We start from the raw sequence: 18,665 nt of genomic DNA, 5'->3' as shown, positions 1-18,665 counted from the left end.
AACTGCTAATGTGCACGCAGGCAGCTCTGTCATATGGATCAGGTATTGAGTTTCTATGCTTAATTCACTTTCCAGCGCACACAGGGTGCATTAGTTAGATTAGAGGAGCGGGAGGGGGGGGCAGCGGGGAGGTCTACCGCCGAGCTGGGCAGATTTGTTTAGCAGTGGCTGTCAATTACAACCCTGACCCTTGCACTAAATGGCTACTCATCCAATAGAAAAACAGGGAAGTAGACAAAAGCCAGACGTGATTGGTAAAGACACAGCCATTTGCTGCAGAAGATAACAAGTGGCATGTTGTGGAGTAAACAATGGTGGAAACACTGCGCTTAATGCTGCACCAATAAAACAGAGTGCTGGGGCCTGAAAAGGCAAATGTGACCATCAGTAAGATTAGTGAGGCGATGTTATCACTTGAATGCTGCAGTGATGGGACCGTACAAGGCCAGTGGTGGATGAGTACTTAAAATATGAAATGGCAAACAAATGATTGGATTTGCTCTCTTGAAAAGTCTTGTGCAATTTAAGAGACTGATTGTGGATGCAATCACTCGAAAACTACTTACTCCTTTTTACTCTTTATGGACGACTTTGTGCAACATCACAAAGAAGCTGGAATTCATTTTTAGTTTATGAAAGAACAGTCTGCCTCTGGTAGGCTTTTAAATATGCTGCAGTTCTTATGTTACATCTTTCAAAACTCAGACAGCCGTCTTTTGTGAGTTAGGCTTTATCCTTTACTAAACTTGTAACAAAAGTACATGCTTCACAGAGCTGCCCCTGTACAAAGTTTGTTATAAGCACATGCTGACTAAACAGACACTAAATCTACAGCGCCACCGCAAATTCAGTGCATCACAAACAATCTTCATTTAGATCAAAGTTTAAGAGTTGAAGCAACTTTGATACTCTGCCTGAGATAAATCAATTTGAAACAAAGAAGTCTGAGTCACAAACCAGTCACAAATTAACACATTTCAAAAGCTATTTCAACAATAGATCCAGCAATTACGGAAAAGTGGTTTATGTTGATATTCAACAGAGGGTTCAAAAACACTGACCATTTCCAGGAGGGATGCAGAGTCAGCACAGAGTGTGTCCGTCACAGTGGACAGGGGCAGGAGGAGCAGAGCACATGTTTTCATATAAATGCATATAATTTAAGGTAAGATGGTTCACAATATACAACATAATTAGGCTTTCTGAGTGTACCTGGGAGTGACACACACACTTGATGTCACTACCTTAGTGATGTTAATCATATTGCAGACACCAGCCTAATGAGCATGTAGCTTCCTGCCACCACCAGTGCAAACATGAGACTCCCCACCTGTAGATAATGAGACCCTGAGCACTGTGCATACTGTGTGAAGAGGCGGCACTCATGCTACATAAATGACAGCATTGTGCTTAATGATAGCATAATAATTTTAGATGTTAGAGATATTTTGTAATTTCTAATTTTGTAATACAAAATTCAGAAAGTCCTCTTTGAGATTATCTTACTAAACCTATAACAAAAGTGTATGAAATACACATTTGCATTGTGGTTTGTTATTAGGAGGCCTACTTGTTTCACACACTACTCTACTCTCAAAAATTAGCATGTGATAGCACCTCACTTTTTAATATGTGGGGGATATTTTGTCATAATTTTGAGAAATTCAGAAAGTCATTTTCTGTGATTACTCTTTTCATCTATTACCAAACTTACGGTACAAGTGCATATCATATTCAACACATAAATAATCGTGATGGGATTCATAAAGTGACATTTGTATTACTAAAACAAGAGGATTTCTGGAAGTTCTTTCTTTTCAGTATGTTAGAATGATAATGTTATATTTTTAACCACCTCAAACTTGTCATATTTGTGGATAAGACTTTATATTTATTACTAAACTTATTGTAAAAATATCTTACAGAATAGATCCATAATTCAGAATGGCGCAGCTTTGAATTTGATAGAGGATGAGTTAACTTTGACAAGTTTGAAATCTCAACGTACTGTAGATCAACAAGAGGTTTCCTAGTGTACTCCAGCTACTTTAATTATTGATATTGCTTAAACCCTATAGATTTCCTCTTACGCAAACTAGTCTCTCTGTCTGGAGACATTATGGACGTTTTCTGCTCAAGCTGGAGCCACTAATCTCTCGAGAACAGGACTCAAAGGAAGAAACAGTCATAACTCTAGTTAGAGAATCATTATAACTCTCTTCCAGAGATGGTAAATAAATTAAATCTCACAGCAGCTCTTTTTCCTCCAGTAGCTTAATGGGAAGCAGGAGGGGGGCCGCAATTTCCACAGTAAACACCTCCCTCCCATGTAAACACATAAAATCACAACAAGATGGCCAGCGCGGCTCAGCTCGTAATCGCATCAGTGAAGTGAGATGAGTGAGTTTTAGGAGCAGGAGAGCATTATTGCTGTTTGCAGCTGATTGAATTAAAACGTCTGCTTCACTCCCCGAGAGACCACCCAGATTCAAAGGACGTTGTTTGTCTGCATGTAACAGGGGGCACTCAGCAACAAATACTTCTGTAAGCCTTTACAAAAACTCGCTTTATAGGATTTGACAGTGTTTTGTTTTTTTTTCAATCTGACACCCAGCATCTTCTAACAGAGAGAGCCAAGGGAAAGACGAATGCAAAATGAAGAATAAAGTTGGATGTGACAGGCGGAGCAGAGAAAACCTTTAGCAACTGATAGATATGAGACAGCTACATCCCCTCAATGTGACACATCATCAAAGGCCCGATCACTTTTGTCCTCCCACTCGTTGAGCATCGTTACTTTCCCGTGTGTGTCAGAACTGCTTTGACTGAACCGTTTGACTCCATGGCCGCTTACTTCACACAGAAACGCGTGTTAGCAGAGTGACCGCTGACACTCCTTGGATTTGACATGCCCTGTTGAAATTCTGTGATGGTAACTGCAGTCTGTCAAGTTCTTATTAAAACAAACTCAAACTAAAATAGAAGCTACAATGTAAATGTTCAGCTTCAGTTTCTCATGCCTTCACCGTCAAGTTCAATCATCATAGTAACAACTGCCAACCAGAAGAGAGGCACCAAACCAAATCCAGGTTGTGCTGGTATCTGGTGTTTCCACACAAATACAACACAATAAGGCTGAGATTACCACGACAAAATCGCACCAGGATGAGAATATCATACGTGTGAGTTGGTAATGCCCAATCCTTGCACCCCGTTTCACAATTGTTGTTACCAGATTTTTGCCTCTTTTTCGTCAACACAAAGCCGCACAAAGCCACACAACTGCAGCCCAGAATAGCTGTGGGTAATGTGCCTAAATACTGGATGCTCTCAGCTTGTTCATCCAGTGGGTAAAAGTCACGCAGCTCAGAAGTAGAAACATTATCTCAGTCTCTTTCAATTCCTTGTCTCAACCTCCTCTTCTCCTCCTCCTTTTCTTTGGCTGCTATCATTATTGCTTTAGCGGTCGGGCTAAATAAAACATTTTGCATGGAAGAACAGCAACAACAAAAAATGTCGTTAGCAGAGAGCTAGTGAGACTTTGCAGACTTGTAAAAACAAAAATAGCATGATTTAGTAATGTGCAGCTTTCTAAATGTGAAGGCATCTTTGCAGTAGGATTTAAATAAGCAGCTACCGAAGGAAACTCATCGGGAGGTATGATTTACCTCCTTCCTTTAAACAACAGAGGTTAGTCTGCGTCGCCCCCTCCCCCTGAAGAGTAACTCCCCCTCTGGTTTTACCTGACGGATCAGCTTACCTCACGTCAGCCCTTACAAACCATGGGAACCCCTATGCATGGTGTGTCACCACTGAATTATCGGTTTCCGCTGCACATGCTCCAGCATATCTGCAGCAGGCCATTATGGTGTATCAGTTTACAGTTAGTGTGCTGACTCCAGTGCAGCTGGTGTACTGTACGGGGTCATAGTTTATAGAGGGCTGGAATTAGAGAAACAAGCCTGTCATCTTACTAAGCCCGGTCATTTTTTCCAAATGGAGATCTCGTTTCTCCATCAGCTTGACTTGAGGGAAAGCAGAATAACACTAAATGTTCTGTTCCCACATTACAAATGGGTAAGTCACCATGATCTGAAAAAGAATAGCCAAATGAAATAATAGACGATCCCTAACGATTTACAAGGACTCCTTTTGAAATGCAGAACAGACCATTAACATCTTTTTAATGGTTACAAAGGGTGAATGCAGAAAATTGAAAATATCAACATACCGATAACAATAACGATACCGACAAAGACACTGATAATGATACCGATAAGAACACTTAACATACTGATAACATCCCAATAATAATACCGATACTGACACCGATATGGATACTGTGACTACTGGTGTTATGCCAACACCAAATACTACTTTGATGCTGATTACATTTAAAAAATGTTCATATTGTTGATTTAAAAAAAAACCATTTCTGACAATTTGACAGCTGACAAACAATTTCACTCTGTCTGCTATCAACAAATTGTTGTTGTTTGTGATCTGCTAATGCTAATCTACCCGATATTGGTCGATTTTAATGGCGAGCTGATTGGTATAGTACTTGAATGGTAGTTTTAGTGGCTTACAACCTGGTACTAGGCATTTTATGATATGTGTCAGAGGCCAATTCCTGTATCATTATTGGTATCAGTATTGGTATTGGTATCAGTATTGGTATCAGTATTGGTATCAGTATTGGTATTGGTATCAGTATTGGTATCAGTATTGGTATTGGTATCAGTATCAGTATAGGTCGTGGGAAAAACTAACAATTGGTTTCAAAATAAAATATTTGCACCATTAATAATTTTTAATTATGATCTCATATTAAAACTTAAGACAAGCCATTAAGAATGTAATGTTTGGTTCGGAAGAAGAAAAAAAAGAAATTGAACCATTATGTTTTCACGATACTGAGGGCCCAGTCGAATCTCCAGGTTTCATCCATGAAACAATGAATGTCTGCATCAATACTTTGGTTTCTATGCCTGAATGCATTTGGAAGCCTGTGAACGTTAAACAGCAAACATGAGTTGTGTTTACTTTGGGAATTTCAAGCGAGAGTGCTCATCTGTATACAAAATAGGGCCAATTCAGACATTTGACCTGGTTTAGGAAAAACTCCTGCGTCCTTTTTTCCCCCTCACTCTGCAATTCTGAGCGATCGACACAACAACATCCATTATTCACCTTCTGCCTACTGTTTGCTTTGCTCCTTGAAAGGGGCAAATGCACAGGTGGAAGTGCTCCTCCACTGCCAATCCCTTACCCAACTCACAAATTTGCATTTGTGTACAGTGCATAATTCCTAAAGTATTAAAGTGTGCACCCTTTTAGATGAGATGCATTCATGTACTACAGAAATATTGTGAATGCCAGGGCAGCTAAACCAGACTTTGCTTAATCCTTTCATGTTGGAACATCATGTCGGACAAGCTGGGAGTGACACTTTGAGCTCATTAATAATTCTGACATTTACAGCAGTGAACTTTCAGAGCGGCACAGACTGTCATCATCATCCTCTTCTCCCTAGTATTCATTAACCGAAGAATACATAAAAATCAAAGACAGCACAGCCTCTTATTCTCCACATGGAACCCCCTAATTTGGCAGATTTTTTTACTTTTGGTTCCCTGACAGATTCCTAAAGGAGAAAAAGAAGAAAGTACAGTTTGCCTTCTCTGGCAACGCACACAAATTGTTGTAGCTTCGACAGCATGCTTTACATGTAAGGAGTCATAAAGTAACCCTTCACCGTGGGGCTTCTTGTCTGGGCCCCATTTAAATGAGACCCATTGAGGCTTGCCCCAGTTAAACACTGTCTGCCTGTAACTTAGGTCACCGGGGACTGATCATGGAGATATGGCCACACACACACACACACACACAGGCTCACAAACACACGCTTGTACAAACACAGGAAAGTGCCTGACACCCAACTGCAATCTCGAGTTGCAAACCATTACTGGAGTCACAGTAACAAAGCCCAAAATGAAGAAAAAAGAGGTCATGTAGTAGGTAGTTTGGAGGGTATTTGGTGGTGGTTATGAGGTGTGGTTCAGTTGCTCTAAAACTGTGCTGTACAAACTATATGTCGCTATACTGTGATACTGTGTTTTCTACATACAATTTAAAAAAAAAAATGCTCAACACACAATGAAAACCACTGATATGATATCTATTAGGCCAATATCAGTTAAACCACCTAATATTGGCAGGGCATATATTGGTCACACCCTAGTGGATATTTTGTTGTATTGCACATTTTGTAGAAAAAAGGGAAACACATATTGAAAAATACTGATATAAATGTACCTATTGGGCCGATATTGGCTAATATCTCCCTTTATTGGCTGACAGATATCTCGCTAACACTCTAGTAGATATTTTGTTAGATTTTCTGTAGAAGAGCTCAATACATATTTAAAATACATAATTGGTATTAATATTTCGATTGAACCAATATAGGCTAATATCAGTACATATCTGCCTGTATCAGCTGAAAGATATATCGGTCTGACTTTAAAGGATATTTTGTTACATAGTATTTTTCATAGACAAAGCTCAACACATATGTTGAAATAAACACACACTGGTATAGATACATGTATCAAGCTTATATCAGGTAATATCAATCTGTACCTCTGAGCATTTTCTCTCACACTGTAGTGGATATTTTTTATTTTTCAAAAATCTTAAAAAATATATATATATATATATATATTTTATAGTTACTAATTTGACAAATATCAGTCACAAACCTTTAAACTGCTATTAGCACCTCTCTAGCTGACTAATTATTAGTATAAGATCTGATAAGTGATGAATGCCACAATGTTTGCTAAGACTTGAAATGAGTAATTAAAGAAAAAAACGAGGAAAAAAATATTTATCACTTGCATTCAGAAGTCAAGAATTATCTCAATAGCACCATTTCAGAAAACGTCCTTGGTTTTTAGCACATTTTCACTCTTCTCTGCCCTTTCCAACGGGAGTACATGACGGCTATGGGGGGTTGGGAGGTAAAAGGGATTAATCTTACAGTGCATACCGATTGTGAGGCTTTAATTTAGCACCTCATTTAACTCAGTAAAAACAACAACTTTACAGGCTGGCATTCTGACACACGTTTAATTCTGCCCTCTGGTAATGGTCTGCTCTGTTTAAAAGTCTGTTTGGCAGCCCTGTAGATAACAGATGGAAGAAAAATGAGGGGAATTATGAGAAAGATTGATTTCCTGGGGATGAATGGTCTGGTATTCACACAGATTTATCTGAAACAGACTTTGTCGGACTCTGTTATTATTGAATAAACACATGCGCGCACATAGACACACACTTTGCCACCATATGCAGACAAACAAGGACGTGCACACACAAAGACACATATATTCACAACAATATGCTCATGCATGCTCAAGAAAACAGAAGCAGACTGGATTATGTGAGGCGGGAGAGAAAATTTGTATGAGGTGATAAGAGGTGAAAGAGTGCAGACTGCTAAGGACACAATGTGAGTTTCTTTGCCGAAGAATATCACCTTTCATTCCAGATCTAACTCAATGAATGCATAGATGGAAATAATTATATCTAACAAAGTAAGAAAAACGTGGTGCTGCTGAAAAATCCGCCTATGCTCATGCCTTTCTCTAATGCCTTGTAAAAATATATTCCTTTAGAAGAACAAGAACAAGCATTGTCCCTTTAAGGCGTCCCAGGCCCATCTCTAGGAACTGTAATGTAAACCAGAGGCTGTAACTTCTCTTGTGGCATCTCAAAGCAGACCAGGAATGGAGCAAAAAAGAAGAGGGGTACGAAGGAGGGGGGGCCGGGCCGGATAAAGTCCCTCATTTGAGGCCCGTAAAAAACAAGAAGGCACAAACATTTATCTGTGGCAAGGCTTTCATCGGATGCTTTAAGAGCGGAGAAATAACAGAGAGCAAGATGCTGATAAAGTGGAGACAGGAATGGGGAGCGTGGGTCTGCTACTCTCATGTTTCAGCCGGGACCAGTGGTCCCATGCCTGCCCCCCCTCCACTTCTTAAAACCCCCGTCTCTGTTCTGCTGACATACATAGACCACAACCCTCCCCAACCAGACATTAGTGCAGCGTCTGGAAACCACCAGCCCTCCTCACCATGCTGAGATGTGACACGTTCAACAACAAAATGAAGCAAATGCTCCAATCTGCAGGTACATGAAACGTGTATATGGATGAATCCACTCGAGGGTTGGACAAAATATATACACCAGCTCTGCAAATGACTTATTACAGATAAATACTATTCTTCAGGAGGGCTTTTATATATTTGCTCTAGTCCCATTCCACTCGTGAGGCTCCGGCTCTGCGCACAAGACGGGGCAAAGCCAGGATTAAGGGTTTAGCTTTGTCAATCACAGTCAGAACAGAAGGAGAGATAGCAGCTGTATTCTCATTCTGGAGAGTAGGGTTGGATTTCCATAGAGACATGAAAATTCAGGTGATTGCCAAAAGCCTCCTCATGCTGCATGTGACTCAGGTGTTGTGAGTCACCATTGATATCATCTTCCTCATTACCGCCTCAGTGGTACGTTAGCCTCGTTCGTCAGACCTGAACATAGCCTGGCTTTAACATCAAAGGTGCCCAGACAGCGATGGAGCAGAGGAGTGAAAAAAGCACCTTGAGATGATGATTTAATGCTCGGGACTGATCTGAGAACTATTTCAATGATCTCATCTTCAACAATGTCTTAATGAAAAGAATTGTTCTCTGCTTTGTGAAGAATTTCTGCAACATAAAAACAAATTGTGTGTTTCTGTATTTTATTTGTTGGTCGGCAGGAGAGCTTGACAGTTATCAAATTTTGGGAGTGATACTGATATCACTTTCTACGATGATGATATGAGCTATGACTTTGCCTAAGTACTCAGAAAACTGCTTTCTTTCTAGGATACAAGCTACACTATGACACACATTCGAAATGACCCGTTAAATTATTTTCTGTAGTAAAAGGTTATATATCAGTATTTATCGAGGTCCAATATCTTAATCTGCCAACAGTTATATAACTCTTGCTCCTGAAAATATAACAGATTAGCTCAGTTAAACTCAAACACTTCATGTCTCTCAGACACACGTTACACGTTCTCTCTTACTTTGAATGTTCACAATAAAAGTCCTAAAAAAATTGCTTATTCTCCAGAAGCACAAAATTTGCGTATCAGCACACATTACACTCATTAACTGAACATAATGTGGTCCCTTTGAACTGAGCAGAGCTACCGACTATCTCTGTTTCAAAGTCCTTAAGCTAAGCTAACCACTGCTGGGCTTACCTTCATATTTACGCTACTCACGTGAGAGTTCTGCCAACCTTTTGACCTAACTTTCAGCTAGAAAAGTATATAAGCACTCAATATCTGGAGAAAGCTTAGACCAGTGCTGCCTCTTGGCCCCATGCTACAACTGTGCCATGCTAGGATTATCACACACCTGCATGCAGGGCATGTTTGGCCTAAATTTTCACCATAGAAGTTCTCTCCTCTTGCTTTGCTATGCTTTTGGGCTGTGCATGCTATGAAGTAGTTAGTTACCAAGGCTGTTCCACGCTCCATGCTGGGCCGGGGAACAAACACAGTTAGAGGACATTTGGGAAATAACAGAGTTCCCACTGACTCGACCTTTTACTGCTCATCAGCACTTTGAGCTTTTATAGTGTCTGTGTGCATACATAAGAGTAGCAGCATTCCTCTCCTCTCCCACCCCCCTTTCCCCAACTCTGTCTTTTCTGCAGCCTAATCCTCTTTGCTAGGTATGGCAACAGTACAGGACTTATTAGCTGTGTCCACAGACGATTACATCAACTAAATGACGGGTTAATGCTGACGATTATCACCCAACTACATAACCACATGGAGACAAGCCGATAATAGTAATGGAATGTGTCATGCAATGTATGTAGTATGAGAAAATGTGCACTACCATACATACCATACATTTGAAGCAAAAATTAGCAAGATTAAAGGTTCTTGCAACGAACACATTTAGGTTACTCATACTTCTACCTGCGTTTGAAATGACAGATCCTTGACTTATTTCTGGTTAGAACCACAAAAATGCAAAGAGACATTAGTGGTGGAGCACCAAAAGGGGAAGGGGGGGTGGCATGGTGCCAAATTAAAGGGCAGGAGTGGAGTGTGTACTTACACTCACTCATGATGTGCTCTGTCGGCCCTGCTGCTTATAATGGCATGAGAAGGGCCACTTAACTGGTAATCACTTCTCTCTCTGTACCCCTATGGCTCTGTCCTCCTCTAGACTAACCCCACACATGCACACACTCGCACACATATACACACAACCCCCCTCCAACCCCAACTCCTGACTTTCTGCTCTGATCTGTAATCATAAATGAACTGTAGATCAAGAGCAGGGGCAGTAGTCCACCCCCCCCCCCCCCCCCCCCCACCCACTCCTTCCCCCCCTTTGGCTGAGATCCTGTAATCACGGTGCTCTCGGAGGCCAACAAGCCTTTGAATGAGAAATGACTGTACCTCTAATGCATCTCAACTTTGAAGAGCCCATTTCTGGCAGAGGGGGGCATCACAGGTGGGAAATCAGGTCAGCAGCACCACTACCACTACAGCCACCACCATCATCATTTGTACAATCATTACAGCCCTATATCTCATCCAGAAGTGTAATTGACAGTACAACCTTTTACACAATTATTTCATTTTCTGTCCACAGCCTAAAAAGCTCAAACTTGCCTCAGTATTTCAGAGTAATTCAGGCCCTGCAGTGCACTTTGACTCACCCTCCATGCACGAAAAAGTCCTCCTAACACACACACGCACTATCTAGGTGGAGCATTATCCATTGTGTCGACACACAGGTCAGCCGTTCTGGCACAGGCCTGCCCGTCAAGTGCTGCTACTTGTGCCGGGCTCTGCTAATGGACTGCTAATAGAAGTGAATGTTGCACTGTGAAGCTCCCCCCGTAGTTGAGAGTGTCACACCGGGTGATTATGACACTCTCCTCTCCTCCCCTGTCCGTCCCTGTCCTCGCTCCCTCAATATCTTGCTCTCACTCTTCTCTCTCTCTCCTCAGTTTTACCTCCAGCTCTTTTTTCTCCTCTCCCCTAATCTTTCTGTCCCGTTTGCTTCATTTGTGTCCTTGTGATCACCCTCTTCTTACTCTCAACATTTCACTTCTTTTCCTGTCTGTTTCTCTAGAAGGAGGGGACGTGATAGTGATGACACAGGAATCTAAAATCAATATTACACTCCCTGGCAGTCAAGTTTATTTGAAAGCTCTGGTTTCAAATGGCTTCACATTGCCTGGAATATGAGGGAAACAAATAAAAAAAGGAAAGACATCCTCCTACAAAAACCTCATTGGGAAGAAAGCTTTTAAGTTTACTTTACTGGAGGACAAAGAAGAGGCAGCATAAACACTTACATTACAAGGTTTAACTACTCATCTGTTGAGCAGCATCAGAAACCTAAACATCACATGCATTGAGGTCGCATGGTTATGTTTTCTGTGTTGTTTGTAGGAGATTGTTGTTTTTATAATCTGAGGAAGAGTTCATATTAAATTCAATACGCACCGTGGGCAGAGTGGGCTTTAAAGGGTGAGATTAGAGCAGTTATCTGTAAATTTGAAGGATTTAAGGGCTAATTCTATTTAATTAGACTCAAATACTACACAGGGATTTAGCATTTCTTCCACCAGAGTATTATCCTGACAGTGAAAAGGAAAATCTTACTAAGGAGACAAAAATGAACAGATTTTTGCTTAAGATAAGGTCAATTATTTAGTTAAAGCTCCTGTGAGGAGTTTTTAGCTGGTTATGAAACAGACTGAAATTAATACTGATGTTTCTGCGTGACCTAAAAAAGCAAGAGAGATTATCAGCAAAAAGGTCATTTCTTTCTTTATTTTTTTTAAGTTATGTTTTGGGAATTTCACCTTTAATGGACAGGGCAGCTGAAGAGAGACGGGAAATGTGGGGAGTAGAGAGTGGGGGAAGGACATGCAGCAAATGGCCGAGGCTGACCTCTGCGACGAGGGCTATAGCCTCTGTATATGGTGCTCGCGCTTGGACCACTAGGCAAATGGCATCCCAAGATTGGTCATTTCTTTACTGTTATTTCTAATGCATGTTGGAGGGTAGGTGTCAGACAAAACAATGGAAAGCATCATGCTAAAACAGGCTTTTAAAAAACACTTTTCCATGACAGAGACCCACTGTGGGTGACACATTATCATTTTAAAGGCAGATTTTTTATGTTAAATAAAACACTTCTTACACACAGGAGAAGTTGGACAAAGAGAGACAAACTGCTTTGCCCACAAGGAGCGCCAAATCAATTCAAACCAAAAGTTCCTCACAGGAGCTTTAAGTAAAAATCTAAAGTAGTCACATCATGTAAATGCTTTTATATGACTTTTCAGGCATTTTGGAGAAGAGATGTCCTGAATTGAATATTTTACTTTCAGTAGCGAAAATGATTCTGACTGTATTAGGATTAGTTCAAAATTGAGCACAACAACACATTCAACACATCTAAACAGGATTCCAGAGTCTGTTGGTAAACAGTGTTAATAGGTCTTCCAAGTGTGGCTAACGTTAGCAGTGCTAGCACAGCCGGCGTTTTGTCTTCCTTGCAAGTTTAAGTCCACACGCCTGTGCTGGGTACGCATTGCTGTCCTACAGATGTTATATTAAAACACACAGTATACATGAACCTCTATCTGCCATTTGAGGTGCCGTCTTTCATCTCTGTTTGTTTACATTTGGATATTAGATCATTGGAGTATTATGGCAGCAACCATTTACTGAAACCACAGCCCCATCTAGTGGTGGGGTGTCTTACAGCTTAGACAAGATCTGATTGGCATTTCGGGTCTTCAATAATAAAACTATTAATAATTCATTTAATAGACTAATAACTCTGGTGCTGACAAGATAAAGTGACAAAATTTGATTGTTTGCTTGACTAAACGCACCTCTATTTCTGGAGTTACACAGCAGGGCACCTTGCACTCATGACGTCAGTATTTCTAATAAAATCCTGCAAAAAATGACATAAACAGTCTTCACCTCTGCCGGTACAACATCCAGCAGATGACTGCAAACTGTTTCCTGCCCTTAAAATAGCTCCCTGTATATTTTTGCCATCACAACAATACTATATGACATCAAGTGGAGCAGGGAAGCAAACTCAGCAGCCACTTTTCACAGTAATTATCACTCACAACCACGCTCCTTCTGTGGCTCGGCTAGCAACCAGTGTACACCTCTGACCCTACTCAGCACTGTCACAGTGTACTGTACACTCTGTTTGCTCCGTGTTATTTCCTCCCCTGCACACAGAGTGTGGCTGAATCTAAATTTAATTCAATAAAGAAAAAAAAGCTTGACAGTAAGTGTGTCATAATACAAGCTAATGGATGCTTAGGAAAAAGGGCTATCATAAGAGGTGATTCAAAACAACTGCTGCTTTCGCACAATGTCCTCATTGTGCACACAGGCCCTGTTTATAGAATGACCGCAGTGGTTGTAATGTTAGCAGACCCCTGAGAGAGAACGTTGTCAGGCCACAGGGAAGCCAGTTTGAATCATAATGATAGAAATAACATTCACTGGTACCTGCGTTCTCAAAGCAGTGCTCAGATAGATCTGAGACAGAGTTCAATGAACAATAAGTTAGCGACGTCACAATATTTTTTTATGAATGAAAAACAAAGGTCCTTCTTAACTTTTCCTTCCAAAAACAGTCCTCAGTGGACACATCATCAGAGAGTGGTGAGGTGGCAGAGGCATGGACTGAGTGTAGGAGAGGGACATAAGAGGAGCATGGTGGAAAAAGTGAGTATGTGCAAGCAGGCCTAACACAAGGACACAATACATAACTGACAATGTAATGATTAATTAAAAGTCTTTTACTTCAAAAATAATCAAGAAAATCTGCTTTGATTGTAATTATTTTCTATATGTCATCATGTTTTCAACAGTCTTCTTTTTTTATCATCTAAAATGTGTCTCTGATATGTAATCCATGTCTCAATACGCTGACTTTAACAATGCTTCTTTATCCTTATCCTTTAATAACTGCCCCATGGTGCTGATTTCATATATTAAATCAATGGTCTTCTCAAAGAAACAATGGTAAGTCTGTTCCCAGTAAAAAATGTATTTCAGATTCTTCATAAGAACCAAAAATAACGTAGCACATGTACTTTTCCCAAGGGAAAAACACTCTTTCAAACCTCTCTCCTAGTTTTTTTCTTCTTCACATATTACCACAACCAAGTAGTCCATATACTCCTACAACCACTTGACATCCTCCATCAGCTTTTCAAACAACATGCATGCAGACACAGACTCTGCACATACTGTACAGCTCCGCCGCTGTGCTGGAAATACCAGAAGTCCATCTGTTCTTGCACCGAGGGTTTCCAATCAGGCTACTGTCACAGAGCGCTCAGCAGCTACCTCTCTGGCAGCTCCCAGCTTATATCTGTCTCAACCTGTCTCCTTTGTCAAGAGTTCAGCAGGTTAATGAGCACTCTCATTTCCCAGTGCTCACTCCTTGCTGCCTGTAGATACAGGAGAGTAAGTCCTCGAACTGGAAAAGCAAAAAGTAAACTGCAATCGCAAGGAGAAATGCAGTAAAATATGTGTAAAAAGAAAAGGCTGGGAAATGTATGCAAGAAAGCATGGTGTTAGTAGTAAGTGAGCCACTTTAATCACCAGTAGTTTTACACAGAAGAAGTGACTCTCCAGCGGTTTGGAAATGTGTAGAGCTCATCAGTGGCCCAAAAATAGCGAGGCCCATTAATTAGTCTCAAACAATGTTCTCCCGCCGTATCGACTGCTTAATGGACAGAGAAGGACCTTGTTCGTATTCCCATCCAGTCAATGACACGGCTTCTCTCCGGGGGGTTTTGGAACGGGTATTATGTCATCTCACCCTGCCCTTCAGAAACCAGACCTGCCCTGTGCATGTTTTTCTTTTTTTTATTCTTCCCTCTCCTCCTCTTCTGCTCATTAACTATGTAGGAGTGCGCTGAAGGTCTGGAGCAGCTAGATAAGGCTGCTCACAGACCCTCGGCCCTGTCTCGAATATGTGCTCGGACCTTAAATGTAAGCTTGTGTTGCTTTTGCATGAGCAGCAAAGCCTTAAATTTAAAAAAAAAGTACAAATGGAAGGTCATTAAAAAACCTCCAAACCAGCTCACTTCCCCCTCATGTCCTCACATAGACGGACCACCTACCGTAATTCCAGAGGCACTTCATGGAATCTGACACACATGCACAAACACATACTGCACATCCACCCTCACACAGATGGGCTCCTCTTTGTTTGACAGACAATCCCACTCAGGAGAGAGCAGATTAAGTAAATGGCTTCAGGTGTTGTGGCATTATCTCAATGCTTTTCCACAACTGACAGCTACTCTGGTTTACAGAAAACATCTTTCAACGGACGGCTGTGCACTAAAGGAGGAGGCTGAGGAAAAACTGGAGATTAAAAAATGTGCTCAGTGGTTGAACTAAATACAGGGAGACATTAAAAGGATGATATTTAAAGGATTAAAAAGATATACAGTGCTTCATCTAAAAGAAAAATCATCTCCAACCTTCCACACTTTGTAAATCAGATGATTAAGTTCTCATAAATAACAGACCTCTTTACAAAGGTCAAGACTATTTAAGAGCTGTAATAGCTTCACTACACTTTAAAACCAATCATCAAAGGAGGATATACTTTTTTTTTTAATTCAACTACTCGTATATGTCATAACAAGATTACCAAAGAATTAATCATTTGGAGAATTATTTTCAAGGCAAGCAGCCCAGTAAAAGAGAATGAATGAAACATTAAGCCCTTCATCTGGAGGGTTTTAACAGTGTGCTTATGTCCGGATGGAACGAAATTAACAGCAGTAGAAACTAAGCATGAGTCAGATTTTATATTTAATTTGCTTTTTAATAATAACAGGGGATATGGGTCTTGTATTTGATCTACTATTTGATGATTCAGAATAGGTTAAACACAGGTTTTCTGCCTTTTTGTTGTTGTTGTTTAAGTCATTTCTATTTTAGTACCAGTGCATGACAATCTTAAAGGATCAATTTTGGGGGATGTTCTGATTCAGAATAGGTTAAATAAGGTTTTTCATGTTGTTTTTGTCATTTCTATTTCAGTACATCTGCTCTTGTTTGACAATCTTACAGGATTTAATTTAGGGAGATGTTAAACAACAGCCTGAATGTGTGCTCATTTGTATTTGGATGGTATCTGGGAGCTCTGTTGAGCTGACAGATGTGATAGTGGGAGTGTTGGTGTTTACAACTCCCAGTTGTGGTTTTCACAAGTGAAATAAGCAACCTTCGGCCACTTGAATTGAAGTGTGATCATTTTGTCCAATTTCCTTCCATGGAGGCGTTGAGGGTTTGTTATTTGTTCTTTTTGGCCTCCTTGCTTAGATACGAGCTACATGTATGCCTTATCTCTCGAACACCTCAGTGACACACGCCAGTTTAGCTGCATTCGTTTAAATTAACAGTGCAAGTAAGAAAGGTTAACGTGGTTCTTTCTGCCTACTTCACCCCTGCTTCAGCCAGCAGGACTTTACAGAACTTTTATCCAGAGCAAAGCCAAGTTCACAGACCAGAATGACACTTTCCACTTTACCTTGAGCCACTCCGGTGTGCACCAGGAGACAAATCAAAACCCAGGAGACGGTCAGCATCTCAGGAGAAGATCTCCGCACTCTTCCTCTGTCTCCATCAGTTTGTGCACCGTACCCCATGATGAGGAGTCAAACTCCGCTCTGAGGCAAGTCCGAGTCTCTGAGAAAAATGCGCTCAAACACGCACTATTCGTCCCTCGTTGTTGTCCGCAGCAGGTAAAATGTTACCCCGTAAGTAAAAAAAAAAAAAGAGAGCAGGATTAATCTGGCTTTACAGCAAATATATCCAACGCTGTGTTTTGCAGTCAAACAAATTGTGAGTTTATGAAACAAGAGGCGAGTGCATCGCCTTCCGTCTGAATGGATGTTGCATTAAAATCTGCGTCCGTTTGCTTTCCCCCTCCAAGCTTCACTTGGTTTGTCTTGAGGTGTTGATCGATGTCTTGATGGAAAATTCATGCTCCGGTTAGTCCCACACACCAAAAATCAAAGTCCTCCGGTGAGTCCCTCTCAGTCTCTCTGCACCTTTTCACGCGTGTAGGCGAGTGTGTGTGAGCTGTGTGTGCGTTCGCCGCGCCTCGCGCTCCACTGACGGGACTGAACCGTGGGGAAGGAAGGAGCCGTCTCTGCGGGCTACCTTGCTTCTTCAGCCAATCCAAGTGCTCCTGCAAGTGGCGGCGCTGCATCAAAACCTGGCCCGGACGACAGCGAGGAATGGATGGCGTCTGTCAAATTCAAGATGAATGGATGGAAGCCTGGGTTCAGACAACATGCCCGTGCATTGAAGTCAGGAAAGGCTAGAGCTCCAAGGAAGTCTTTCTAAATTAAATTAGCAACCGTTCAAGAATGAATTCATCAGTTTGCCTCTATATCATTTACGGAAGAGGATTAGGGCCACTTAAAAAAAAATAAGGTTATAATTTTTTATAATTATTATTTTGAGAAAAAAAGTCAGAATTCTGAGATTAAAGTCAGAATGCTGAGATTAAAGTCAGAATGCTGAGATTAAAGTCAGAATTCTGAGATTAAAGTCAGAATTCTGAGGAAAAAGCCAGAATTCTGAGATTAAAGTCAGAATTCTGAGATTAAAGTCAGAACTCTGAGATTAAAGTCAGAATTCTGAGATTAAAGTCAGAATGCTGAGATTAAAGTCAGAATTCTGAGATTAAAGTCAGAATTCTGAGATTAAAGTCAGAATGCTGAGATTAAAGTCAGAATTCTGAGATTAAAGTCAGAATTCTGAGGAAAAAGCCAGAATTCTGAGATTAAAGTCAGAATGCTGAGATTAAAGTCGGAAATCAGAATTCTGAGATTAAAGTTAGAGTTCTGAGATTAAAGTCAGAATTCTGAGATTAAAGTCAGAAGTCAGAATTCTGATCTTAAAGTCAGAATTCTGATCTTAAAGTCAGAATTCTGATCTTAATGTCAGAATGCTGAGATTAAAGTCAGAATTCTGAGATTAAAGTCAGAATTCTGAGATTAATGTCAGAATTCTGACTTTTTATTCAGAATTTTGATCTCTTTCTCAGGTTAATAATATATATTTTTAAAATTGACCTTCATTTTTCTTTTTTTTTTTAAAGTGACCTTTATCCTCTTCTGTAATCATACCACTGAAAAACACGCTTATGGCATCATTTATGTGCTATATTAAATATAAAAGAAGTGTATGATTCATTGTGGTCCCACTGGTGGCAGAAGTAAAGGACGTAAACAAAAATGTTTAAAAAATACACTATTTCTGCATAAAAATTATCCTGTAACAGATAAATTGTAGGCTACATAAAGAATGAAATTGTGAATATGTATGGAATAGTAACCTACATAGCATTTTAAGCTAACCAGGCAAAAGTTAGCTAGTTTAGCCTACTGACCAACAACATTACCCTGGCCAAAATGTGGAGTGTAACTCGAGACAGGTGTTTGTAATCAACTTGGTAGTTGATTGCAAACACCTGTATTGAGTTAGGCTC

The 18,665-nt window shown here is 40.5% G+C and overlaps 1 protein-coding gene across 1 annotated transcript in view; it reads right to left on the bottom strand.

Annotated features, from left to right (window-relative positions):
• unc5c (unc-5 netrin receptor C) overlaps window positions 1-17,356 on the bottom strand; it is a 146,140-nt gene extending 128,784 nt beyond the window's left edge. The window contains exon 1 of the mRNA XM_034709462.1: window positions 16,695-17,356. Coding sequence (XP_034565353.1) covers window positions 16,695-16,812 — 118 coding nt within the window. The 5' untranslated portion in view covers window positions 16,813-17,356. The remainder of the gene's footprint in view (window positions 1-16,694) is intronic.
• Window positions 17,357-18,665: the final 1,309 nt, after the last annotated feature.

The sequence above is a fragment of the Notolabrus celidotus genome, chromosome 19 (genome assembly GCF_009762535.1).
Source record: "Notolabrus celidotus isolate fNotCel1 chromosome 19, fNotCel1.pri, whole genome shotgun sequence".
Lineage (NCBI taxonomy): Eukaryota > Metazoa > Chordata > Actinopteri > Labriformes > Labridae > Notolabrus > Notolabrus celidotus.
The sequence above is the reverse complement of the archived record's forward strand: the minus strand, read 5'-3'. Positions and strand labels throughout refer to the sequence as shown.